Source organism: Amblyomma maculatum, chromosome 7 (assembly GCF_055883805.1).
Source record: "Amblyomma maculatum isolate TAMU_Amacu chromosome 7, ASM5588380v1, whole genome shotgun sequence".
Taxonomy (NCBI): domain Eukaryota; kingdom Metazoa; phylum Arthropoda; class Arachnida; order Ixodida; family Ixodidae; genus Amblyomma; species Amblyomma maculatum.
The window spans coordinates 88,475,176-88,501,095 of NC_139350.1; the positions used below are offsets into that span (position 1 = coordinate 88,475,176).

Consider the following 25,920-nt stretch of genomic DNA (forward strand, 5'->3'; position numbering starts at 1 on the left):
TTGTGTGGATGATGTGTTGTTTTGAGGTTGAGATAAGAGCTGTTTTAACAGCCAGTTTTCGAATTCAAGTGTGGTGAGCTTATCTTGCATTTTGGTTTGTGCCAACAACTGAGGGCAAGTATTGGCTACCTTTGCCCAGCTCACTTTTTGGGCAGAGCCGTCTCGCTTGTCTTCTGTTTGATTGCCACTGTGCCGCCTGGGTGATTAGCTGGTACGTTGAAAGTTTGTAGAGCCTCTGCTGGACGACCGCAGGCACTGATGTTTATGTGGCTCGTGGTACAGCAGGCGTTGTCTGTCTTTGGATGAGCGGGTGCTGGTTTGATCGGTGCCAGATCGCTGACCTCGGGGGCTTGGTGTCCGATATTTAAGTTTGTACAGTACAACCTCGTTAATTCGAAGTCATCGGGACCGCGAGAAATCTTCGAATTAAGCGGGTTTTCGAATTAACCGAACACACCAAGAAATAAGACTTAGGCAAAAAAATTCGTTTCAGGAACGTGTTACCTTTATTCGGCATATTTTGAATTACTACTGAAAGTAATCAGAGATGCTGGTTTGCCGCGTCCGGTAGTTTGCGGCTCCTAAGGTCATGCTCTCGAGTTGGTCAAATGGACGAAACATCTCTGAACTTCCACCGCGGCACTCAACAAAACTGCGGATAACGTTCAGCGATCCGATAACTTCACCAAGAGCAGGTGCTCGGGGAGGCTCGTCGGTGTCGTCGTCGCTATCGTCGCTATCATCGCGCATGTTCGTACCAGCAGTGATCTCACTCTCCAAGTCAGAGTAGCCAGTCTGCTCTTCGCTCACAATGTTGATATACTCAGCGAAGCCGACTGCTTTGGACTCATCCTCTGCGCAGAGCGCATTGATGCGGTCGCAATACTCTGCTCCTTCTTCGTCAAGAGTAGTAGTACATGGGTGGTCTGCATCGGCATCAACAGTGCTTTCACTGGAAAAACCAGCGTGTTCAAAACACCGCCTGATCAATGTGGGCTCCACTTGTTTCCAAGCGTACACCATGAGGCATATGGCTCCGAGGAGGTCGATGGAGTACTCCTTGCCATTGTCGTAGCAAAGGAGCATGCGCTTGAGCAGGTGGTACCGATAAATCTTCCTAGTGTGGTGAATGACGCCTTGGTCCATCGGCTGTGAGATCGAAGTGGTGTTCGGAGGTAAAAATACCATCCTGATGGCCTGGAGATGTGGGATGTCGCCATGTGCCGGGCAGTTGTCGACGACAAATAGGACATTCCTGCCCGTGGCCGCGAACTTGCGGTCAAGTTGCCGCACGTACTCTTCAAACACTGCACCTGTCATCCAGGCTTTCTTATTGTGCCTGTAGACGAGTTCATCCTTTGGCGGCAGCCGCGCATTTTTGAAGCAGCGAGGCTTCCCCGTCTTCCCGACGACCAGTAGTGGCAGCTTGTGTTTACCGCACATGTTTGTGCCGAACAGCACAGTAATCCTGTCCTTGGCCTGTTTCCTACCCTTGATGGCGGTGTTCTTCACTGCGAATGTTTTTGTTGGCAGCATCTTATAAAAAAGTGCAGCCTCGTCAAGGTTGTAAACGTCGTCTGCACCGTACTCGCTAAGCAGAGGCGCCAATGAGTGGTTTCTCCAATCCTCGACAACGCTCTCGTTAGTGCTGCCGCTCTCACCACAGACGGTGAGAAAGGTTAAATTATTGCGTTCTTTAAAACGGCAAAACCATCCATTGCTGCACTTAAATTCCTCATGCCCAAGTTGTAGAGCTAGGTCGTTGGCCTTCTCCCGCAGTAGCGTTCCATTGACGGGAAGGTGGGCAGCGTTTGCTTTCTGCAGCCAGCGAAGCAGAGCAGCTTCCACATCTTGATACGTGGGAGCCCGCACTCGTGACCGCTTCGAAGAATAGGTCTTGCCGTAAGCCTCTAGTATTTTTGACTTGTTGCTCAATATTGTGGACAACGTCGAGAGGGGCACGCCATGCCTTTTGGCCAACTCGGTCTTCGAACAAGCGCTCTTGCCTGCTTCCTGGATCAAGCAGAACTTCTGCTGCAGCGTTAAAGTCTTGTACTTTGGCATTTCTGCACTGCTACGGTCACAAAGCTAGCACTTCTGCACAGTCCCGCCCAAAAATACGGCACAGTAGCCGACCCCTAACCACAGCGCACAACACAAAGAAATGGCGCAGGCGAGACCGGCGCGGCGGTGGTGGTGGCGTACTTACAGCGTCGGAGGCACGGGGGAAGAGTGGGCGAAGCACACCAAGGGATGGAGTGGGGGCGAGGTCACGTGATAAAAACCGGTATGCCCGCCGTGTTGCAGTGAAGCACATCTTCTCCTCTGCAGGCGCGTGTTTCGGCGGTGCGCGATGCGCACTGTAGACCGATTTTTGTGCAGAGAGTGCTCCGGCTGGGGCGCTTCGCCTATAAATCATCACCATTACTATGTGGCTTTGCCTCGCGGCTCCGTAGGGCCGTCGTTTCGCCGGGTTTGCAGCGAAACGTGGATCAGGCATTGCCGCATAGCAGTCCAAATTTTCGAATTAACCGGGCTGGCGCAGGCCGCCTGTTCGAATTATCCGGCCAAATTTACATTGGAAAATACGGGACCACAGAAAACCTTCGAATTATCCGGGATTTCGAATTAACCGAGTTCGAATTATCGAGGTTGTACTGTATCTCTGAGTTGGTGAGGTGATCGCCTCGAAGCTGAAACAGCTAACCATGCATTCATAGCCAGAAGATGGGTTCTGAACACCACAGGAGGGCCAACATGATGCGTCTGGATGAGGACAAACGTCTTGGCACATTTAAGGCACATCGGTGTAGTTTTTTTTGTACTATAACCGGACCGAGGTCGCTTGCTGGTAGAAAAGGATGTGTCGGGGTAATTTGTGCCCGTCAAATGTGAGGGCTATCATGACTGTTTTCCCAAGGCGGCGAACGCCGATGACCGCAGCTTGTGGAGAGTAAATTGCTTACATGATTTCGTCTTCCATAGTTTCCACGTCGACAGGAATGACTCCTCTGCATGTTGCATCTTAAGGCTTGAGGTATGCAGTCACTGCGCAAAGGTTATCTCCAAACCTCACGTGCTTGATGTTCAGAAGCTTGTAGACAGCTTCTCGCTGCGTGCTCCTATGACAATGAGATTCGGGTTCCACTCGGGCCAGATGCTCAGTAAGCGCACCTGTGGCTGAATTTCAGTAGCTTCATGAAGCGCGTGGCTGATTTTTCCGCTGTTCTTGAATTGGCTCAGATTGAGGGTATTCTTGGGTTTTATAATGACCTTTTCCTCCTAGCTGATCTCTGTGTTGAAGAACGCCAGTGAGGTGAGAGTTGCCAAGCGGCGACAGCGTGCTCGAATAGATCATCATCATCACAAGCTACGCACATAATTTTTTTCCATTTTTTACCTCCATGATTCGCGTAGTTGTCGCCATTTTGAGAGGTGTCTCTGCGTCTTATTGCCATTGTTCCTTCGTTCCGTTCGTGTTACTTGCTCCACCGTCTACAGTGTTCTTGGTGCCGCATCGCGTTGTGGCGGTATGAAAGCTATACAGCTGCTTTTAAGCTGAAAACTTTAGAGTACGCGCATAGCAACTGCGCTGCCAGTAGGCACTTCAGCATAGAGTTGGCATAGTATGTTACTGGAGACAGCGATTGCAGTGTCAACACTGACTCAGATCAAGTATCTGATCAGCAGTGGAACTGTATGGCCTGCTGTGAACAATAGACCACGAAATGCAGGGAGTGATGATGAGGCTACGTGCGGCAATTAATGTGCAATTCGTGCTTTTGGTGACCATGTACAGGGTGATCCAGTTCTAGCCATAACACAGCCACTGTCTTCAGAGCATCACTGCGTCCGGCCCGGCCATTCCATAAAGCTAGGCGGCAGGCAATGCGAAGCATCACCTCCGCGTCCCACTGTGCATATATCGCTTTGCTTCGATAAGCGTGTGCATCCGATGCAATGCTGCTTTGAAAGCAGTGACCGTGTTATAGCTAGAAGTGGATCACCCTGTACTTTTATAACAAAGGTATGCTCTGCTTGAAAGTAATGTTTTGGTTATATTTACAATAGCTGCCTAAGAATCCTGATTCACACCTATTTAAATTTGTTTTTAGCGCTCCAAAACATTTGCTCGAAAATTTTCCTTGCATAATTATCGCACCCCCCAATTTCGCATCAATTTTCCGTGAAAAAAAGTGCAAGCATTATGAAAATAAATACGGTACTTCAGCAAAACATAAGTACCTATTAGCCAATGCGAAGAACATTTGCTGCAGCTTTATTTCTGGAAATTTTGGTTGGAAAAATTTGGTTTTCAATGTGAACATCTACATACCCATCCTGCGAAAGCTCGTTAATTTGAACCTCGATAATTCGAACTACACAACTTCGTTCGGCCAAGCTCCATAGAGATATGTGCACAAAAAAGCCAGTTAATTAGAACGAGAGTCTGTTCTGTAACGGATAAATCGAACAATGCGCCGCCGCGTCTGGGTGGTTAAGCGCACAGCAAATGGCAAAAAGAAAAAAAAAATAGAAGAAACATGCTCAGCGAAAGAGTGGCATAGTAAGAGGCTGCTCTTGTCAAAAATGGGGACAGAAGATGAAGCCAGGTAAGCCCCTAGAATAGTGGGCGTGAATGGCGCCATGACAGGCGTGGTGGCGCCAGAGGATTGGCGGCCACGGCAGCCTGCTCTCTCTTCCACGCAATCTCCGAAACTCACAGCTAATTAATCATTAATTAGAGCCCTGTTAATTCAGAAATATAAATAAGCACTGTCGGCGTGGTCCCAATCAACACACATGAAAGACTATGGCCTTCGGACGAACACTATGATTACGTAGGATTTTTGTTGCTTTTTTGCGAGAGTCACTCAGCCTTCCACCCATCGGTCGTCAACGAGAGCATGCGGTTAGTCACGATCATGACGCCGCTTTTAGCATCGTTCACTTCAAAAGGCGTTTGCTGGTATCGTGTGTTGCAATAATTGAGTGGCAGTAGACGGCGCCCGCCCCAATCGCCCATGGCATGATAAAGGAAACGTGCTGAAAATGAGGCTTGCACAATTGGACCTTGCACAACTGGACAAGTGCTGGCACTCTGCCAAGTTCGATTCCCCCCTTTGCTAGAGCCAACGTCAAAAGAAAGATGCATCATGATGTTATCGCTGCGCAAAATCTTGGCGCACTGCCAAGTAATGCATCATGGACCGTGGCGGTGCAAAGCGTAGAGACGCCCTAACGACTGAAGCATTTTTTTTTAATTCTTGGTCAAAAATCGGGAGTGGGTGGGTTCGTTATGCGCGTGGGTTCATTATGAGAGTAAATACGGTAAATTTACGCCAATGCAATTGGTTTTATCAGTTTTTTCGAGGCCATGCGATAATTCGAACTTTTTTCCAGGCCCCCTGAAGTTCGAGTTGAGCTTTTACTGTATATACAAAGCGCATTCATTGTATCTTCAGTACAGATCATCTTAAGCGTAGTAACACCAAGCAAAGCAGTGTATAAAACAATCTGCACTGATGACAAGGGTACACTCTACTCTCATTTTTGCACCACAGACAAGCGTTGTGATGAATTTTTTTGGCCCCTTCTTGATGCTCTCAGTGTAGTGCACCTAATCAGTGCTGCATGAATGGCAAAGCAGAGGCCGTCCAGGTGAAGTCAACAGAATGACATGGCACTGGCATGTTCATACCACATGAAACACCTTGAAAAAATCTTAGGTTTAGCATTTAAACTGTGCTGTCAATTTCACTGACTTGAGTATGTTCCTGCCTCACCAATAGTTAATGCCCAAATTCCTCCCAGTGGCACTGACACACTGCGAACTCCCACAGCATCAAAACAGGGCCACTTTTGTAAAGCGTGCCAAAACAAAATACTATGTATCTGAACAGCCAATGAAGCGGGTGCGTGTATTATGCAAATACATCATTTGTTAAATATATATAGAGTATAATGAAAATTGTGCCAGGCCCTGATTTTGAAATGGTGACAGATCAAAGCTGACAGATTTTTAGAAATAAACCTGCTTATGAACTAGATTATTTAGCCTAGTCGGTCAATGTTCTGGTCCTATTTTCCTGGTTTTCGGTTCATCTAAATTTTCCATTGGTTTAATGAAATTCATTGTAGCAGGACTTAATGGTAAAACCTTGACATATTGAGCATCTGCTGCGCTATGTGGGAGCATGTGCCCGCTGAAAGGTGCCCATGTGCTTCTGCAGCCATGAAACTGCACTGTAAAGAGAAGGGTAATAATTGTGGTTTGAGTGTGGCGCACGTGCATGCATGTGTGCACGCGTGCAACGCCCCATTCAGATTTCACTGCAAACCTGGAGTTGCAAAGTGATGGCACAGAGCATGCTAATGCTTGAGAGGCAAAGCGCATCAGATCCAGCACAAACACCTGGAACAGTTCAAGCCCATCATGGCTCAGCCAATCCCAGGCTCTCCCAGCTGCCACAAAACTGTGAAGCACAAAATTTATCACATGTAAAGCTGAGAAAGATTTGCAGAAGGTGTATGCACTCACGGGCACCCTGGGGTGAAGCCACTGAAGCCACTGAGGAGCATCTTTCGTCAAAATGCTGAAACCAAATCGACCAGCCTAAAGAATAAAAAAAAAAAAAAACAAAGAACATGAACACAAGCATTGATACATGATGAACACAGCAGTCGACAAGCAACCAATAAAAACTCTCAGACACAGCTACTGTGTGAAAGTATGGGAGAAAATATTCCCCAGTAAGCAGCAAAGCACCTTCGCTGGTGAATATGTCACCCTCTGCTATCAGCTCGACAAAGTCAGATCAGATAATCCGCCTGCTTTTCCCCCCGGCACACAACACATGCCCTGTAAATGAATCAATTTCATAAAACAAACAAAAAAGATGGCTTTGTGCATGAAGCAGCATGAACCACCTGGCATAAGCCGCCTGACTCGTAGCTGCTCGCATCTAGGCCAGGCCAGCAATGTAAACAGCGGCTGTGCCCTGCATCCTCCCCCTCTTGACCACAGCAGCTCACTGGCCCCTTCCTTGCATCGACTGCCCACGTGGTGGTGCTCTCCTCCTCCCACTTTGGAGTGCCTTCACTGCCTGACTGCTTGCCCAAGAAGACCATCCCCTTACACTTTCACACATGCAGCACACTCTGCAGAAAAAAAGAAATGCTTTTTTCCACTCAGTGTGCAGGAGAGCAGTTGATGCCACATCCTTTCACCCCTGCTCCCTGGAGTGGACCACGTGGCCTCAAACAAGAGTTCTCAAGCAATGAGCAATCTGGGCAACACTGGGTGCATAGGTGCCCGGCTCTCCAATCCTGCACCTGATTTTCTCCCATACAGCCCCAAGTTCTGCCCACTGGCTCAAAAGATGCTTGGAACTGCAATTGCTTTTCACCTTGCGGAGTACCTGGGACTGCCAAGTGATACTCCTAATGTATACACATTTTCCAGAGCATAACATGCATCCCCCATATTTAGAGGCTTTTTTGACGCATTACAGCTTTTTAAAAGAGATCCAAATAGCTGTAAAGCTGTTTGCACCGCTCCCGTGTTTCGCCTAGGAACATTGTGCAAACGAATATAAAAAAAATAAGCAAATCTCACACTGTTGCATAGGATGCACAAGCAAAGTTCGTTAAAAATTGAAAATGTGGTTGTCATACAAAGGATATATGTGCTTCTGTGTGCTTGTCTGCCCATTGAGATGTTTAACACAAGCTTCACAGCTCCTTTACAGCCATTTACATGCCCTCTTGAAACTCACTACGTACATAAAAATGGATTAAGAGACTAGCACTGAATGTGTGCCCATGTTTTAGCAGTTTTGTCCACTTGGTTTGCAATATAACCATGCCCTGCCATAAGTTCTGTACATGAATTTAATACCGCTGTCACACGGGCATTTCAAAGGCCCTCGAACCGAGTGTCTATTGACTCGAAGGCCTTCAAACGCTGCTACACGGGCGTTTTCAATGGCCATTGAGTCGATATTCTATCGAGGTAACGAAACAGCTCAGAACTCTATCAAGATCTCGAAGGCCTTCAAACGTCGTGCAAGGTTGCTAGCGCTGACCTGAGGACAGCCATGCGCACTCTCGTGCACAGCACGTTTACTACAATATCTTTAATTTACGCGAAAAAATATTAGTGTGCGTAATAATTTAAAAATAGCATCGCCCTTTTTTAACGTGCATTCTTTTTGTACTCTCTAACACTGTAACCTGCGCCACCGAGAAAAGCAACATAATGAAAAGAACAGGCACATGAACGTCAATGCGTTAAAAAAAAAAAATTTGTCTTTTAATAACAATTAAACACCGGTAGTTACTAAAAAAGATAACAGTTATATTTTATTTTGCATTAATAGAAAGATTTTAGTTCTTTAAGCAAAACCCAAAGCAGCTATAGTGGCACCACAAAAGTTTGGCATCAAACTCTAGAACTATTTCAGCAGCCTTCTCGAGTTTTGCCGTGTAGCAGTGGCACAACTCAGAGTTCAATAGCGATTGAAAATATCGAAGGCTATTGACTCAATCCCCTCTGAAAATGACTGTGTGACAGGGGTATAAAAGCACTGAGAAAAAATGAAATTGGCCAGTATTGACGGGGTATCACTTTCTGTTAGCAAAAAGCCCACTCTCATCAAAAATGAAGCTTTATTAAGCCAGCAAAAGGTCACAAAACAAAATATAGGTGCTCTCATCACAGGCTAATTTTGAAAGTATAAAATGCATATGCCAACAGCAATCTGCCCATTTCACGCATTTCACTCATGCTTTCCTATTCGTACATGTGAACAGTCTTGTTTCTGACAAATTTGGGGGGTTGGTGCCACACTGTTGTAATGCCTACGCATATTTCTCTCCATTGCACCCGCATGCTTCTCCCACTCTTCGAATACTCTGAACTGGCATGTTTTGAGGATATTTCAGAGCTCAATAAAAGTGGTGAACCATCCTCAAATTGTGACGGGGCTGTTTGTGAAGAGGCATCTATGCTGCTGCATCATACTAAGATAAGCACCGTGGCGGCACTTATGTTTTTGAGCTACCCAGTGCTATGTTCTTTTTCCTTTTTCATTTTTCTTTGCTCCACTCATTTTTTCCAATGCCTTTTACTTCCCAACGACCTGCACTGTCTTGTTTTCGCATCTGTAGTCCTCTTCATTACACTCGCATGCTGCTTCTTTTGTCCAAATGTCACCTTGGCTACCATGGAAAGCACGAAATAAACTGTTGGCGCTATACTCATACCCTGGTTAAAAATATAACGCAAGATGCATTTTGAGGCATTGTTTGACGTCTCCCGCAGAATATTGCAGATTCTTTGCTATCTATTCCCACAATCTAACACACTCCGAAAAAGCATTTTGGAGAATGAATGCAATTTCATCAAAAACAAAATGCACCTTTGTAACAACCCACCAAACGGCACAGTTATGGCACAGCTGGTGTAGAATTCCCTCCAAAAGAATACTCAAATTTGAAGAAATTTTTTACATGGTGCAGATTCTCTAGCACAAGTTACTTCCGTGAGATGATGACTTGCTCATTAGAACACAGGTCGCATCGTCCGAGCAAAAAGGTATGGTTTGGTTTGCGTGGTTTAACGTCCCAAAGCGACTCAGGCAATGAGAGATGCCGCAGTGGAGGGTTCTGGAAATTTCGAACACCTGGGGTTCTTTAGCGTGCACTTGACATCGCACAGCACAGGGGCACCTTGTTTCACGCCTGCATCAAAAAGCAACCACCACGGCCAGAATCCGATCCCACACTCTTGGGCACAGTAGTCAAGCGACCTAACTGCAGCAGCACCACAGCGCGGCCCGAGCGGAAAGGGCACAACTCTACACTCTATGGTGATCTGAGACAATGAAGAGAAGTACACCTGAGCATCATGTACTAGTGTAGCACGAAAAGATTTTGTAAGAAACGATTCGCATAACATCTGAAAGGGCAAATTATTTTTTCCCTTTTAGGCTTAGGGCTCTTATGCTCAACTTGTCTGTGTGCACGTTAAGGAACCCCAGGTTTGCCCACTGCCTTTATTCTCCAAATTAGAGCCACCTCGGTGCGCTCTCCTCCTCTTTCTGCATGGCGGCGACGGAGTTCTACGCAGCACGTTGTCTTGACTCGCCAGCGGCTGTCAGCGGTATCAGTCACTCGCTGCTACCGCTGCCTCCGGCGACCCCCCCCTCCTTTCTTCGTGTTCTAGGATTACTGCGTGCACTCCTGCCCCCATCGTTCGCCGCTGAGTGTACCCCCCCCCCCCCCACACTTTTTCCTGCGAGGCTCCGGTTGCCAAAGCGCCAGCGGGCTGAAAGGGGGGCGGGACTGGTTACAAGGCTGACGACGCTGACGCTGCCGCAAAACCCAGGAACGGGCGCCAAAGAGCTGCACTCTAAAAGAGCGACACTCAAAGATTCATTAGATAACAGACATTTCGATACCGATTAAACACCTTTACCTCCTGTAATAAGAAATCAGTTCCCATACATGATGGTGGCAGTGGCACAAGGAAAGGCAAAAGATGCACTGTATTCAGGAATAGGGTCCTTGCACTAGGAGTTCCTTTCTTTCCTTTTACCTGGAGGCTGAATATACCAGGGTTCCCAACACAATGAATTGTTTTCCAGTAATGCAAGACTAATATGGGGGATGGTCCCCTCCACACTCTTTCAACTCTGTCAAAACATGACTCACATTTATCTCTCCGCTAGTCGAAACCAGCCCTGCCGAGTACTGCCTACCTCACCCAACCACTGTAAAGGAAAGATGGGAGGGAGCACAGGCGACCCAAACTGGAAAACGCTACAATGGTGTGCTACTGGGGAAAAGGTCCATCCTCTAGCCCTCTCTGGGGTCCCCCATGTTTGGCCAGGGAACAACTAATCCTTTCTTGCCACAACGCATTTTACACACCTGGATGGAGAATAGAACTTTCAACCTTTTTGTGGCGCTTTAGTGCTGCCACCTATCAACACAAAAATTAAATCTGAGTTGCCTTGTAGCTGGTAAGCCCTCTTAATTTGGACACGGACTCCTTCTAGTTAATTTAGACAGGCGATCGCGTTAAGGTATGCAGCCAGCGATCACTGAAACAAACCTCCCGAAACCTACTTTATAGAACAGTGGTAGCCAAGCACTTGTACACACTATAGCAGACAAGATAACGATCGGAAGTTCCTGATTTCCAAAATACACTCCATTTGCAAGCGATCCAATCAAGCGTGCACATCGGCTAGTTTCACCATTTCGAATGCTGCTTGGTGCACTGCATGACTTTTTATTTTGCAATGACTCCGTGCTCCAATGAACATGCATCTGTTTTCAGTATGCTGAAAGTGCATGCAGGCCATGTGCAGTTTGACCATACTGCATGCTTCCTTGAGGTAATAGTGTGAAGCATCCTCAAAATGCAAAAGGTGGCGGGGGAGTGGGGGGGATGGGCTGTTTTGCGAAGAGGAACCGCTGCTACTATGTCGCATGACGAAAAGGGTAGCGGACGCCTTTACCATTGGAGCATTTCCAACATTCCCGGCAGTGTGTGCAAAGCACTTGAATAAATCGGGAACAACCATTGTTCTCACTTTGGTTTCAACTCAAATGCAGACAACCATCATACAGGTGTTCAAAAGAAAAGATTACTGCGATGTAAACAGTTTTTGGAATTTTTTCATGGCTATTTGCTAAGTAACTAATACTTAATCTGGTCTCTTGAAGACCAAATTAACAAACGTTTACTGTAAAACAAAGGAGACACAATGTTCCCTTTTGTGAATGCATGCTTCATGCCTGCTACCTATAAGCCTATTAGACTTTTATGTCTGTACTAAGCAGTACCGTAGAATGGAGCAGGAAATCTGAAAACAAGAAAGGACAATGGCCATTCTCCTACATGGGGGCAGCAAATTGAGAAGCCAAAAATCGACACAGTGCTTCAGCCATTAAAATCAATTTCATCGCAATGACAATACAGTTTAACCCGGATATATCGAACTCGAAGGGCATCACAAATTAATTCGATATACAGAAATCTGTTTGATACTCTGCTTGCGATCGTAAAAAATGATACTGTATTTGTCGCATAATCAACCCAATAGCATGATGAACCCACCCTCCACTTTTGCCCCCCAAGAATTTAAAGAAAAAAAAGAAGAGCGTCTCTTTGTTTCGGCTGTCCCATCCACAGCTCATTTATTGGCAGTGCGCCAGGATGCTGCGCAGCGATAGCATCACAGAGTGTTTATCTTTTGACTATACTTTTGATAGCTTTTGCGGTGGCGGGGAGTGAACTTGGCAGCACGCAATGGCTTGATTGCACAAGCCTGGTTCGATTTATAATGTCGCGCTTGAGGCGGGCGTAGTACACTGCCACAAAATCATTGAAAAGCGTGATATCTGCAAATGCTGTTTGAAGCGAACAAAGCTAAAAGCCAGTGTCATGACCGCAGCTGACCGCGTGCCTTCGTTGATTTACAGATGCAATAATATACTCCGCTCGCAAAAAAAAAAATAAAAACGCTTTTTAACGTCAGCAGCTGCCATAGCTTACGCTACGCTGCTCAGCTCGTGGCAGGACAGAACGTCGGACGCTTTCCCCAGTGTGCGTTATGGTGTTGTAAGCCCTCAGCGCGCAGCGACTGACGTGCGATACGAGTCTCGTGTCGTTGTGCTGAACATGCATAAGCTATGGAAGCTGCGGACTTTAAGAAGCGGTCGATCTTTTTTTTTCCGCGAGAGTCATTTATCATTGTCGTCGTGCTGAGCTTGCAACGTAGCGTACGCTATGACAGCTGAAGCATATGCTACACCACACGTTTAGCGCTACTACAAGAATGAATGACTCTCGCAAAAAAAAATAAATATTTGCCGCTTCTTATCGCCCGCGGTCGTCATAGCTTACAAACGTTTAGTACGTCAACATGAGACACGCATCGCATGCCAGCCGCCACGCGCAGAGGGCTCATTACACAACGCGTCGGACAGTCTGTCTGCCCCGCATGGAGGTCTGCCACGGGCCGAGCTGGCTTGTCCGAGCATGCGTAGTGCGTGCTGCTGCAAACGAAGACCGGGAAAGAAAGAGGAAGGGGAGAGGGAAAGCTCAACAGAAGAGTGGGCAAACCCTTGCCTTGGGCTTTGCTCTATCGCGTTTTTCCCCTCTCTCGAACACCACGGCTTCATTGGTTCCCTCTCTTCTCTTTCCTTCACGCACATGGCTTGCAAACGTCACGTGCTGGCTTGCGGCAAACGATCACCGCTGATGCGTGCGCGCTACCCTCGACCAGCCGTCTGTTCCCTCTCATTCCTTTAGCGCGTGGCTTGAAAACCTCACGCGGCAAACAGCCAAGGGTGATGCGATCCTCTTTGGAGAAGGCCACTTTCCAGTGCGTGGTACGGAGTTCGATATATTGAACGACCGGTGAAATTGAGTTCGATATACGACGCGGCTTTACTATATTTTTACATGGGATTAAAAGGAAAAAGCTGAAGCAGATTCATGCTCCTAGTAGCACCAAATTCAAGCATTCATCTTGCTTTAAACAATGGGCACAAAGTCCTCAAAGGCGGCCCCCATTTCTAGAACTAACTAAACAGCTTCCCAGCACCCAATAACATGCTGACGAAGCGAGTGAGAGAGAACAATATGGGCACTGAGCTTGAACTGAAGTTTGCTCCACGAAGCCAGGCTTTATGTAAACTAGGTGGTGCCACTGATGACACCAAATGTATTTTGGGAAGCTAACAACAATTACCTAAAGTAGCAAATCAACACAGCCAAATAAAAAAAAAATACATTTTTGCCCTTAGATAACCTATTTTCATTTTCCTGAGCACAAGAAATGACAATGACAAAGTTATCGTTTTCATTATGTACACAAAAAACTTCAAAAGTCTCCGAAATTCTAAAACTTGTGCGAGCAACGATGAATGTGGTCAGCTAAATGACCTCTGCAACTTAGTAGAGCAGCTGTCCCGCAACATTCTACCAAGCATTCATCGATACAACACTGAGTCTGGCTCATGTAGCATTTGCCACAGGCAAGGAGGGTGTGGCATAAAAGAACCAGACAGAAGACTGTCTGCTATCACCAAATTATACCGAATTGTCCCGCTCTACCAGGCGAGAGCGGGGCAGTGCACTGCTGGCGTCTGATCCTGCAGCTGCAGCATCTCGAGCTCAGCCCGCGCAAGCTGGAGTGTGTAATCATCTTCAGCCTGATCAGCATGACACGTAGAGACACAATACAAGGAGAATGCTAAACATCACACCAAACTTCAGTGCAGAAAAGCAACTAACGCTTGCAACAGCATCGCAGGACAGCTGCATTACTAAGCAGCGGAGGTCATTTGCCTGATTACATTCGCGGTTGCTCACACAAGCCAGCATGCAGGGCGCTTTAAAACAGATGTGTAGTGAGAGTTCAGCATTCAAAAACGTCGGGAAATTTCGGATATAATGCTATTAACAACCAACTAGCCCAGCTGTCTACGCTTAGCAATATACTTTGCATAGCTGACCCAACATACCTTGTTTATGTCAAACACTGCAGCCATCGTCAAAAGATGCGGGCCATGCCAACGGCCTTCCTTGTACAGCTGGTCATAATCGTAGCCTTCCCACTCTCGGTCCACCAAAGAGATGCCCTCAGGCTGCTGGGCGTACACAAAGTAAGGATGCTTGCCTGCTGTCGGCCCCTTCTCCACAGTTTGCCATTCATAGTAGCTGCACAGCAGGGGAAAAATGTTCAGGAATGCAGCCGACATGGATGGCTCAAGCTATACTTCATCAAAACCGGTGAGCACGGAGTAATCTACTCGCAATAAAAAGGCCCTAATTCATATGCTTTCAATCAGAAGTACTTCACAAGGAAAGCTTTCCTGCATTACTGCATATTTGAGACACCAAAAGCACATCTTGCTCTTGACGTGTCTCCCAAGAAGGAGGTGAGGAAAAGGCTCGACAAAACTGACCCGTGTGACCTAACATCATTTACAATTCGAATAAACACACAGTTCAGGCCAAGCACTAAAAATCTGAACAGTGACACCAACCCTTCAATTAGGCACAAGCAAAGGGCACTCCATGACCAAAGCATGCATAGGTACAACTACAGCAAAGTCGTCCATTAAGTTATGACAGCTGTCTCAATACACACCCTTCAACAAGTGCAACGCATCTGCGCCGGGCCTCAAAGGCTTTGCGAAAAGTGGGCCGTTCGAAACAGGTCTCAACCCGGCAGTTGAAGGTGATGGCTTTCATGTCGCGAGCAGGGTCCAACCAGGCCGGCATCAAAGTCCAGAACATGGCAGTCGCTACACGATCTGTAGGCCCCCTTTCGCAGACCTCCCTGCTGTCGCCAGCAGTCTCCACACTTCCACCAACTGCCACTTGAACACCCACTTTTTCCAGTTGACTCCTGTGAACCACAACGGGCCTGTAGGGCCAACAAAAAGTTCTACTTAATCACACAGATAAATTAGTGCCGTGGGCAAGGAGTTCTTCTGTCAACATCAACCTACAGTAAAGCTTCATGGCCTCTACACACAAAGAAAGCATGGCTCGGACAAAGCACTTCTAGAGTTCTGAGAAGCAAGGTTAGGGAAGCTGCTCATAAACTCAGTGATGGGATTGGCCAAAAGCACCTTGGAGCAGGCTTTGTAACATGCAAATACTAGATTCAAAGCAGCTTTCTGTTGTTTTAGAGCAGGAGCCTAATAGTGAGAAAGGTGAAAATACTCAACATGCTTCATCTAACCTTTGCCATGGTTTAAAAATTGACAACAGGCTGCACGAAGATTTGAGTGATAACAGGCAGTTGCCTAAGCCAGTTTTGATAATTAGTGCATTTCTTTGCAAAAATTGAAGTGGACGTCGAGAAAAGCATATTTTAATTATTTTCGTCAATCTCGCTCTAACCTGGTTTCATTTTTTTAAACCTAAAGCCTGCAAGATTTTAAAAACTGTCACAAGACAGCACTCCGATACAGTGACTAGCACTACAACCAAATGAACGAACTCAGTAAGGAAAAGCAAGTTACAGCAGTCACTACAAGATGACTGCACAGCCACTTCCATGATTAGAGCAATAATCTGCCCCAGGAGCGCGACCACACCATTTCACAGCACAATCTCACAATAGCTTGGATTTCCTGGCACCAAATTTGCGAGGCAAGAGTTCAGCAATTACACAATCTCGAGACCAAAGGTCCACAATGTGGTAACCGCATGCCAATGCAAGAACAACTCCACTAAATCATTGAAAGTTGCTCAATGGTGTTTTTAACTCCTAGTTTTATGAATCAGCATTCTACTCCTAAGTTTCAATTCCCGCGATTCTGTGTACAAACGAAATGTAAGCATGGATATTTGCGGCACTGCTACAGCAGACGCAAATGAGGTCCATATACAGCCATCACCTGGAGTGCATCCAAAACATTTCTCACGGCCTTACAACAGCCTTGCAGGATATATGATGGTGCTGTGAATAAGCCAGATGAATCTAGCAGGCCAGAAATGTATTATTTGAGCCTCTAAAGTGCCATGTCTGCCTTGCATGTGCATTCTCAGAATTCATTTGTGGGAGTGCTGGTAGCGGCGCTGATGCAAATTTGCAAAATGCGCGCACACCATGTACTAGGGCTGGAAAGCAAAAAGGGACAGGGTTAAATTCAGTCAGTCATCTTGTCAATTAATGGAAGAATGGGCCACACTCATGACTCGGCACATTAAACAGTAGCCCCGGCCTCTTTGTATGCCCTGCAGCTCTTGGTTGCTGGAATATTTTTATTATGAATACCTACACTACTTGTTGGGTATTATAATATGAAGCTTAATTACAAACAAAGGTCAAAAAAACAAAAAACTGCAAATACAAGAGCAAATGAGTGTACCACTAAAGCACAATTAACCCCTACCTTTCCCCAGCACCGCTCCTTAGGGAAGACAACACAAGCGTACAACAGATAATTACAAAATACATCACACATACAAACGTACACCAGAAGTACCATCTAAGTCAGATCCATGCACAGTTTTCTAAAAGCAGATGAAAAATCGGGTCAATACATTATCTCATCTGGAAGCCAATTCCATTCTGCACCAGTTTGCAGGAAGTACGAAAACTATGAGGGTTGATCCAGAAATAAGGTTCCCAACAATTTTCAAATAGATAACATTGTTTATTTTCATGAAAATAGACCCCTTTCATAAATGTTAAGTCAGCTTCACCTCTATGCTGCATTCCCCTCTTATGGCGGAACAGCAATGCATTGAAACATTATATTATGGCCATAATTCATATCATTTATGCATCAGAACATATTTGCATAATTGCTCTATTAAGACTACATGCATCTGTATAGAAGCAACATGCGATTTCAGGTCTATATCGCCATTTTTCTGGCGGCCAGTGACGCCATGTTTGGGGAAAGAAGCAGCGTGGGAAAACCTACTTAACAATTTTTGCAAGGGGTCCATTTACATAATTGGAAAAATAACACTTTGCTTTATTTTCTTACATAATCGCTATATTTTTCTACGTATTTCTGTAGATGGTGCTCCAATTTCTGTATTCCAATGTAGTAGAACTCTGCCGCCAACCTACTGAGGAAGCGTCTGACCTCTTTGATTTCATCATCGCTCCTGAAGCATTGGCCACCCAGACATTCCTTTAAGTTGTGGAACAAGTTACAATCACCAAGAGCGAAGTCTGGACTGTACGGTGGGTGGGGCATGACAGTCCACCCAATGTTTTTCAAAAGCTCCTGGACTTGACGGGAGACATAAGGTCGGGTATTGTTGTGAAGCAGCGTTACACCGGCTGCCAGTCGTCCTCGCCGGCGGTTCTGGATAGCTCGCCTGAGTTTTCTTGAATAACAGTCTTGAGTTGATTATTGTCCCATGTTCCATGAAATTGATCAGCTGTATCCCCTTACGGTCCCAAAAAACACTGGCTATGACTTTGCAGCAGAAGAGTTTGTTCGAACTTGTTTGCGACTGATGAACTTTGGCGACGCCACTGTTTGGATTTTTCTTTCATTTCAGGAGTGAAATGAAACACATTTCGCCTAGCGTAACAAAAGAGTCCAACAATTGACACTTTTTAAGAAACTGGCGAGCACAGTCAAGGCGTTTCTCCTTGTGGTTTGATGTCATTAGCTGCGGTACTCATTGAGCAGAACACTTGTGATACACCAATTTTTAAGTCAAAGCTTTTTCCACTGTACCGTAAGAACTGCCAGGAATCTGAGCAGCAAGTTTACGGACGGTGATCCTTTTGTTTTGAAGCACTTCGCGTTGGACCATCTCAATAACAGCCATTGAAACCGACGGTCTTCCACTCCGTTTTTCATCATGGACTTCCTTTCGACCGGCACTAAACTCCCTGCACCGCTTTCGAACAAGTTGAATGGATACATACTTGTAGCTATACACCTCTGTCAACTGACATTGAATATCCACTGGTGGACTCCCTTTGGCATGCAAAAGCGAATTATGAAACAAATCTCGCACTTGGCAGGATCAACATTGGGAACCTCCATATTGGACGGCTGCTGAGCCAAGAATGAGCGGCACAGCGAAGCACGGCTGGGGGGAAATACCACACGCAGCAGTTTAGCGGATTTCACCTCGCACTTTCCCGTGCGCCTGGAACTCTTTGGGAACCTTATTTCTGGACCAACCTTCGTATATGACTTAGAGATAGCCTAATCTCCTTGAAACTGTCACGTCAGAGTGATAAGGAGGCTGTTTTCAATACATGCTCTGGTCAATTCCTGTGTTACTGCTGTTGATGCTGTGGAAAAGCTTTAACCTGAACATTTTCCTAAGTGTGGATGGCAACTTCCATCCCAGATTTTCCGTGAGTTGCGAACCACTTATTCTGCAGCCGTAGATGCCCATGACAAATCTTGCAGCCCTTTTCTCAGCCCACTCTAGCTTTTGTGAAGAAGTCCCACAATGTGTATGTGCGTTTTAATACTGGCCTAATATGAGCAAGATACAAAGTTTCCTTCTAAGCTCTTAACACACATCCATCCACACACACACACATCCACCCACACACACACCCACAAGTCTGTCCGTCCACCCATCCCCACACCATCCATCCACCCACCCACATGTTACACTGACTGGTGTGTTCCAGGAGAGAGACCAAAAGATCCCATTCTTCGTTTATGTCATCATAGTTTCCTTGTTCATACAGACAAATCTTTATCGGAAACCTCTCACAAATTATGTTCTTACAGAACAGTTATATTTATGACCTCACGATCGCTAATTACTGATACTGCCGTAACTGCTTCAATCAAATAACCATTGTTGCTAAACAAGTCTAATGAACTGCCTTCAGCTAAGCAATAACGCATTAGGAAATTAAACTGAGCAAGTCCACTGCTCCCTGTCACAGAAAGTGCAGTGAAGTACCGAACCAATCCCAATCATGCCACACAATTTCAGGTGACAAGAATGACAGTGAACATAAAAAACAACGAAATGGTTCTGTGCTTGCTTATGCCGGTGGCCTGTAAAACAGGCCCACCAAAAAGCTGTTACTGCTAGACACTAATATTCTGCACTCAACACATTCTGAAGAAACATCTTCACAGAAAAATCGCACACTTCAAATTCTGTCACGTCTGAGGATGAACACGCCCCTCCTTGAAGATTACTATCTTTCCAATAAGCTACGTATCCGGATTGGAGCACTTCACAATGCGATATGCCAGGTTTGAACCAATTTTCTCCTGATAACAAGATCAGGACTCAAAATAAGCAACAGACAAGCAAATTCATCTGCTTTGTTTTTTAGGCTTCTGCAATTGATAACAATGACTGACAGGCAATATGAGGAGCAGCGGAACATGCTTTGTTTACTATTAAATATACTCCCAAATGGAATCTGTTGCATCATCATAAATTTAAGTTTTGCCATCAAGTCATTTTTTTACACTTCAGTTAATATTTAGCTTGGGCACGTTCTATCAAAAACCACCAATTTGTAGTGGTAAAAAGTAAGTTTATTGCAAAGGTACAGATTGGCACAATTGGCATGGATATTTCCACCACTGTAAATGTTACTGCAAAGCATGAGACCCGTTCCTCCCCCTGGCCATCAAAGTCATTAATGCTTTGGAGTGATGGCACAGAGCTAAGTGTCATTTGGGCAAGCCCACTGTAAATAATTTGCAAATGTCTGCCGAATGCACACTGAACTACCGCTGCTTAAAAGCCAATTTCTCTCATGCCACCTGGGTGACCATGATTTAAGGTGAAGCAGGGTCCCTAAGTTAGCCCTAAAATTGTATAAGATGCTCTTGACATTTCAAATTCAGGTCAGACAGTAATTCTGAAGCCATATTAATAAGGCCAAACAAAATTTCACTACCACTATTACAGACTACTGAAAGAACAAAAGAGTAGGGACACGAGGGACTCGTTATGACACGTTTGAAGGAAGCCAACATGATTTCAATAACTGCTGGATTCCTTCAAAAGACTAATTATAGATTATTTAGATCTACTGTTTCCATCAGACCTATACGGGCCGCTGTACGTTAATGATGTTTGCAATGGTCGAGACGCGTGGCAACTTTGCTCAAAATCATTTTGAGCACAATGATGTGTAGCAATGTGGAAAAGGACAAACTAAAACACAGAAAATTGGCTCAAAAGCTGATCAATAGATCAATAAGATGGAGGGTTATTTATGCACAAGAAGAAATCTGTTTTTTGTTTAGCCACAAATCCACACATGTGTCAAATGACAGCAGCTTTAGAAGCGAACTATAAATCATTTTACCTTAGACATCAGAAGGATGCATCTGAAGCAGCAAAAAATAAAAATAAATAATAAATACTTTATTAATTCCTTCAATATCATGCACAATATTATGGAATGGAGAGTTGTGGAAAAAAATGTTCAACTATGCAGTCAAGCAAAGCAGCTGCCTGAAAAGGAGAAGCATAAGCGGGCTGCAAATCTCCATTCACTGGCACAAATGCCAGCTGACTGGGTAGTAAGTAGGAGTGTGCGAATACTGAGATTCTCAAATAGGAATCTAATGTCGATATGGGGAAAAAAATGCCTCCGAATATTGAAGCGAATATATGATGAAAAAAATAAAGATTAAAATACAGCAAACACTGTCTTGTTTCAAAATTCACACGACACTTGAAAATAGAATTGAACTAGAATTGCACAGAAGTGCATACCCCACTGAAAAATTCAGTATAAATTTTATACAGGATTCCGTATACCAGCTTTTTATACAGGAAGGGCCTGCATGGATGTCTTATTGCTGCTAAATATCGTAAACTTTTGTTAATTCCACCTTCAAGAGACAAGATAAAATGTCTAAATTAACCAAAACTTGAATTATCACACTGGCCTGAAAAAAACTATTGAAAAGCATTTCCATCACAGTAATTTTACCTGACAACTTCCCCTTGGTTGCATATGAGGTGAAACACAAGTGAAAACAATGTTTTTCCTGGTTTCATCAATTGCCTCAGTTTGCGAACACTGTCAAGAAGGCCCTATGCACGAAACGGACCTTTCGCATTTTGAAGATGCTTCACTGCAGTCTATGCGGTCATGTACTGCGGCGAAGCGTGCAAAGAAGTGAAACTGCCATGAGCTCCAAAGATTTTGGTGTATTCGGAAACTTTAAAATACTCTGAAAGTAATGCAAGCTGAATAACGATTCGCACCCAAAATATTTAATATCTGAATACTCCTACGGTAAGGCAATGCAGCAATAACTTTTTTTACTATGTAACCACAGTCTAGAAAATTTTTTTACGACCGTACATACACATTCAACATCAGAGTCTTCAAGAGCATTTAGAAAACAAGATGCTAAATTTTTTATTTCACAACGAGGCATGTTCACATTATTTGTGAAAATAAGTTGAATATTTCCAGATACTACTCCCATCTTTTTTTCCTCACTATAAAGCTCATTTGTTTTGTTTGTCCTGTCATTGGAGAAAAAAATTCAACGAACAGAACCCACCGTAATTAACTGAAGGTCGATATCATCAGCCTCAATATACCCACTGTAAAGCCCTCTCAGCCCTGTACCAGCTGCATCCCCTCGACTCCCACAAACTCGCTAACCTCATCTGCCCACCCAGCTTTCTCCTGTCCCCTGCTATGCTTGCCTTCCCTTGGAATAAAATTTCCTTAGTAACCACCAGTTACCTTTTCTTTGCCTTACATGTACTGCTTACGTCCAAATTTAGAGCTTTAGCTTCAGTGCTGCCATTCATGAAAGTCATTTGACAAAAAGATTTCACCACAGGTGCGGCGCAAGCTGTCCACACTCGCCTCTACTTCACACACCTGCCAAACTTTATTCGTTACTTATCTCCACAAGTGCACAACATTATCCGACATAATACCACACAGCCTTCCAGTCCACTGCCTACCCTTTCCCTCCACCGCTGTCCATCTGGCTCGCCTTCAGAGACCTTCCCCTTCAAAATGCCCTCGACACCTCAGTGTCGTCTAAACACAGCTCGGGTGTACATGAGGTTCCCGGACAGCCATGGAAGAGTCGCACGCTGGGACCAGTGCTTCGGCTGAGTTTTGCTAACGTTCACAAACAGCGATGGAGGAGTTAAACCATAACAAACCATGTCTGACCATACTTAATAAGCTTCCACGCTGTAAACTAGGCTCAGCCAGGTTGAACCCCAGCTATTATTTTAATATAAAGAGCTTAACGACGTTAATGCAATAACTAAGCTTATTTACTTGAAGATCATACAGGATCTGTGCTGATTTTCAGCCAAGAAATTCAAGGATTTTCAAGGACTTCTAAGGACCCACGACTATTTTTTTCAAGCACTTAAATACACAATTTTACTAAATAAATATTTATTACATCTTACTCATCTAACATCGGCTGCTTTTTTAAAGTTCAGCACTCACATTCACAATCTCCTTTGCCTTTTCTTTAGCAGTCTTTAACTGTGACATAACAATCCATGTTATGTCATTGGTAGCTTCTGCCCTCTCGGCATAGGTGTCTGCAGAAACATTCAACTCGGCAATAGCCACTTCCTCCAATCTCTTCTTTTTCCTCCAATCTTTGATACCTTCTCAGAGACCTCGTTTCAGATCCTGCTGCTGCTTCGCACTTTCGTCTTCCTGTTCCTTTCTAGCTTCCAGAAAAGTATGGTAATACTGTCTTGTAGAAGCCATGGACATCCGCAACATTAGCAATGCCACCTGCTCTCTCTACAGCATCACACACAATCTGCTGGGATATATAAGAAATATCTTTTAGATTTTCCACGGCGACTTGCAGATTCACACTGAGCCGTCACTCCATATTTGCCTGCCTATGACTGAGAATGAGCAATTGTTTAACAACTCTCCAAGCTCCCTGTAGAATGAAGTTACATTCAAGAGATCATTAAAAAACTTGTCCACGGCATCTGAAGCTCTGTCAAACTTTATTAGCTTGTGCTTGTGATCCTGCAGAATATCTGTATATTCTGAAAGTGCAGTGTCCGTTAATGTTTCTGTTAGTCTCTTTGCAGCAATCAATGTGTCCGAAACTCTTTTAAAGCCCGCTATGCTCTGCAGACGTCGAGCACATTTGCCGTGCATCCAGCGAGGAAAGGCTTTGAACTAGAAAAGACTGCAGTGTGCTTTTGTCTATAGTATTTTTTTGTTACTGCTAAGAGGAACTGCTTGCATTTTATTTTAAATGTGAACACCTCCTTCGCTTTACTTGCAACTTTTCAGAACCTCTTCTGCTGTGTGGCCAACATCAACCTTCTCAAGTGAAGTGTGGTTTGTTGGATCTTCTATGCCCATCTTCAAAATGCTTATTATACCTGTAGATGAACACAGAATTGAGGCCTTGATGAATTTCAGCAAGAGCTTTCTAGCTGCAGAGATAAGGTTTTCTGCCAAAAAGAATACCAATGGCTTTTCCGTTTGGTATAACAGAAGGAAATTCTGCAAGACCATGGCTACATTTATTGCAAAGTTAAGCTTTGCTAGCACGAGCTGGTCTCAACAGAAGGTTAGAACGTTCTGAAAGGCTGCACATTTCGCAAGATTTACTTCTTTCTTCATTGCTGCTTTCACATACTTCTTGATGTCCAACCAAAGACACAGGGCTCACTCAATGACTGCAACAATCTCGACCCATCGGTGGGCAACAAATTTGCGGGGGAATAGGGTCTGTCCAGTGTGTAGCGATCCCGGAGAACCGCACATCCCTCCAAAACACCGCGCGCCGCAGAGGATGAAGGTGACAAAAGTATTCCTTCTCCTCCGAGGATGAGTAATCCAAACAGGCTGCTCGATAGCACCGTGTTTCCCTCTTCCCTCGCAGGGCGCAGGAGCGCACTACTAGGCGTTGCAGACACGACGCTCATTAGCTGAAAAAGGACAAAGGGCAAGATGCGCCGAGATCGGTGGGAACTGGCTACCGCTGAGGAGAGACGACAGCGAGCCGTGACGAGAAGACGCAAGGTAAACACCTCCACACTTTACTTCTTTGTTGTCGCCATCTTGCCCCTTCAACTGTCAGACCCCATCCAAAATGGCAGGGTTGTCGGCAAGATCATCGCCAGTGCTTTTGGGAAGACCCAATAAATATCTGGTCCCGGGCAGAAGTCCTATTCTGTGTTGTGTCGTACTTCGCATTACCACCTTGCGGCCGTACTTTACTTCTTTGTTGTCGCCATCTTGCCCCTTCAACTGTCAGACCCCATCCAAACTGGCAGGGTCGTCAGCAAGATCATCGCCAGAGGTTTTGGGAAGACCCAATAAATATCTGGTCCCGGGCAGAAGTCCTATTCTGTGTTGTGTCGTACTTCGCATTACCACCTTGCGGCCATGAGAACGGCTGCCCGTGGTGTGCGATCGCAGGAGCTCGGAGTTTGTGGCCTAGACCTCAGAGGAGGCTCGACGGCCTAGTAAGATCCACCACAAGTGACAAGAACAAAGTCTTCCCTACGTGCTGGAGAATCATGAAAAAGCATGCATAAACTGGAGAGCAATGTATCTAGCCCCTATCTACTAGCTGCAATGCCAGCCTTGTACGCACTGTACCCAATGTGCAAACCACACGTACCTAAATCCAAACAGTTCAGTTGGTAATTGCTATACCGGCTGTCTTGCAAACTTCTGAAAGCCTTCAGATTCACATTTGGACTGTCCATTGAAACCTGGACGATCTTGTGCAGCAGCAACGACTCCAAACTGCTTCACAGTTATTCTTCAACGTCATCTGCTTTGGAATGACCTATGAACAGAGATGTCAAGTAGAGAGTGGCGACTGTCTGGGACACCTCTCAAAACTTTATGGGGACATTCACCTGCTTTTGCTGTAGATAGACATTCAGTGACTGGTCAAAAAGGACAACATGGTACTAAGAGTCTGTTATTTCTTGTCGTAGAGAGGAAAGAAAATAAGGTCCGAGTCCAAGGCAAGTTATGTGTGCCCAGTTTTGTTCTCCCCAGCTGAAGGCCTTGGCAACTTCGCTATCTGGAAACATCCTCTTGAACAAATCATTTGTGCGCGAGGACGAGCTATAGAGTAGTGAGACATCTACATCAGTTACTAGGTCATGCTTTTTACAAGCATCAATCAATTCTGATGGCTGTGATGGGCTTGATTTAACGGAGGGTTCACCTGCACAGACTGTCAAAAATTGCCTAATGAATCCACTTGTTGCTCTTTGCATGCTTGCAGCATCGTGCTTGACGCTCTTCATATGACTTTCAAGCGCCGACTCTCCAATGCTGGGAATGTCAAAAGTCTCTGCACACAGCATGCACTTGCCAGTGTGGATCCGTCGGGTTTGGCAAACAGGCAGTTTTGATATTCATCTTAAGCCAGCCACAACTGTTGGAACTTGCATTTCTCAGGCAT

The 25,920-nt window shown here is 45.2% G+C and overlaps 1 protein-coding gene across 1 annotated transcript in view; it reads right to left on the minus strand.

Moving 5' to 3' along the window:
* Window positions 1-25,920, minus strand: part of LOC146183908 (abasic site processing protein HMCES-like) — an 87,992-nt gene that overhangs the window by 49,665 nt on the left and 12,407 nt on the right. Inside the window, exons 3-5 of the mRNA XM_084609227.1 lie at window positions 15,174-15,452; window positions 14,545-14,740; window positions 6,542-6,616 (exon numbers count right to left, since the gene is read on the minus strand). Coding sequence (XP_084465353.1) covers window positions 6,542-6,616; window positions 14,545-14,740; window positions 15,174-15,452 — 550 coding nt within the window. The remainder of the gene's footprint in view (window positions 1-6,541; window positions 6,617-14,544; window positions 14,741-15,173; window positions 15,453-25,920) is intronic.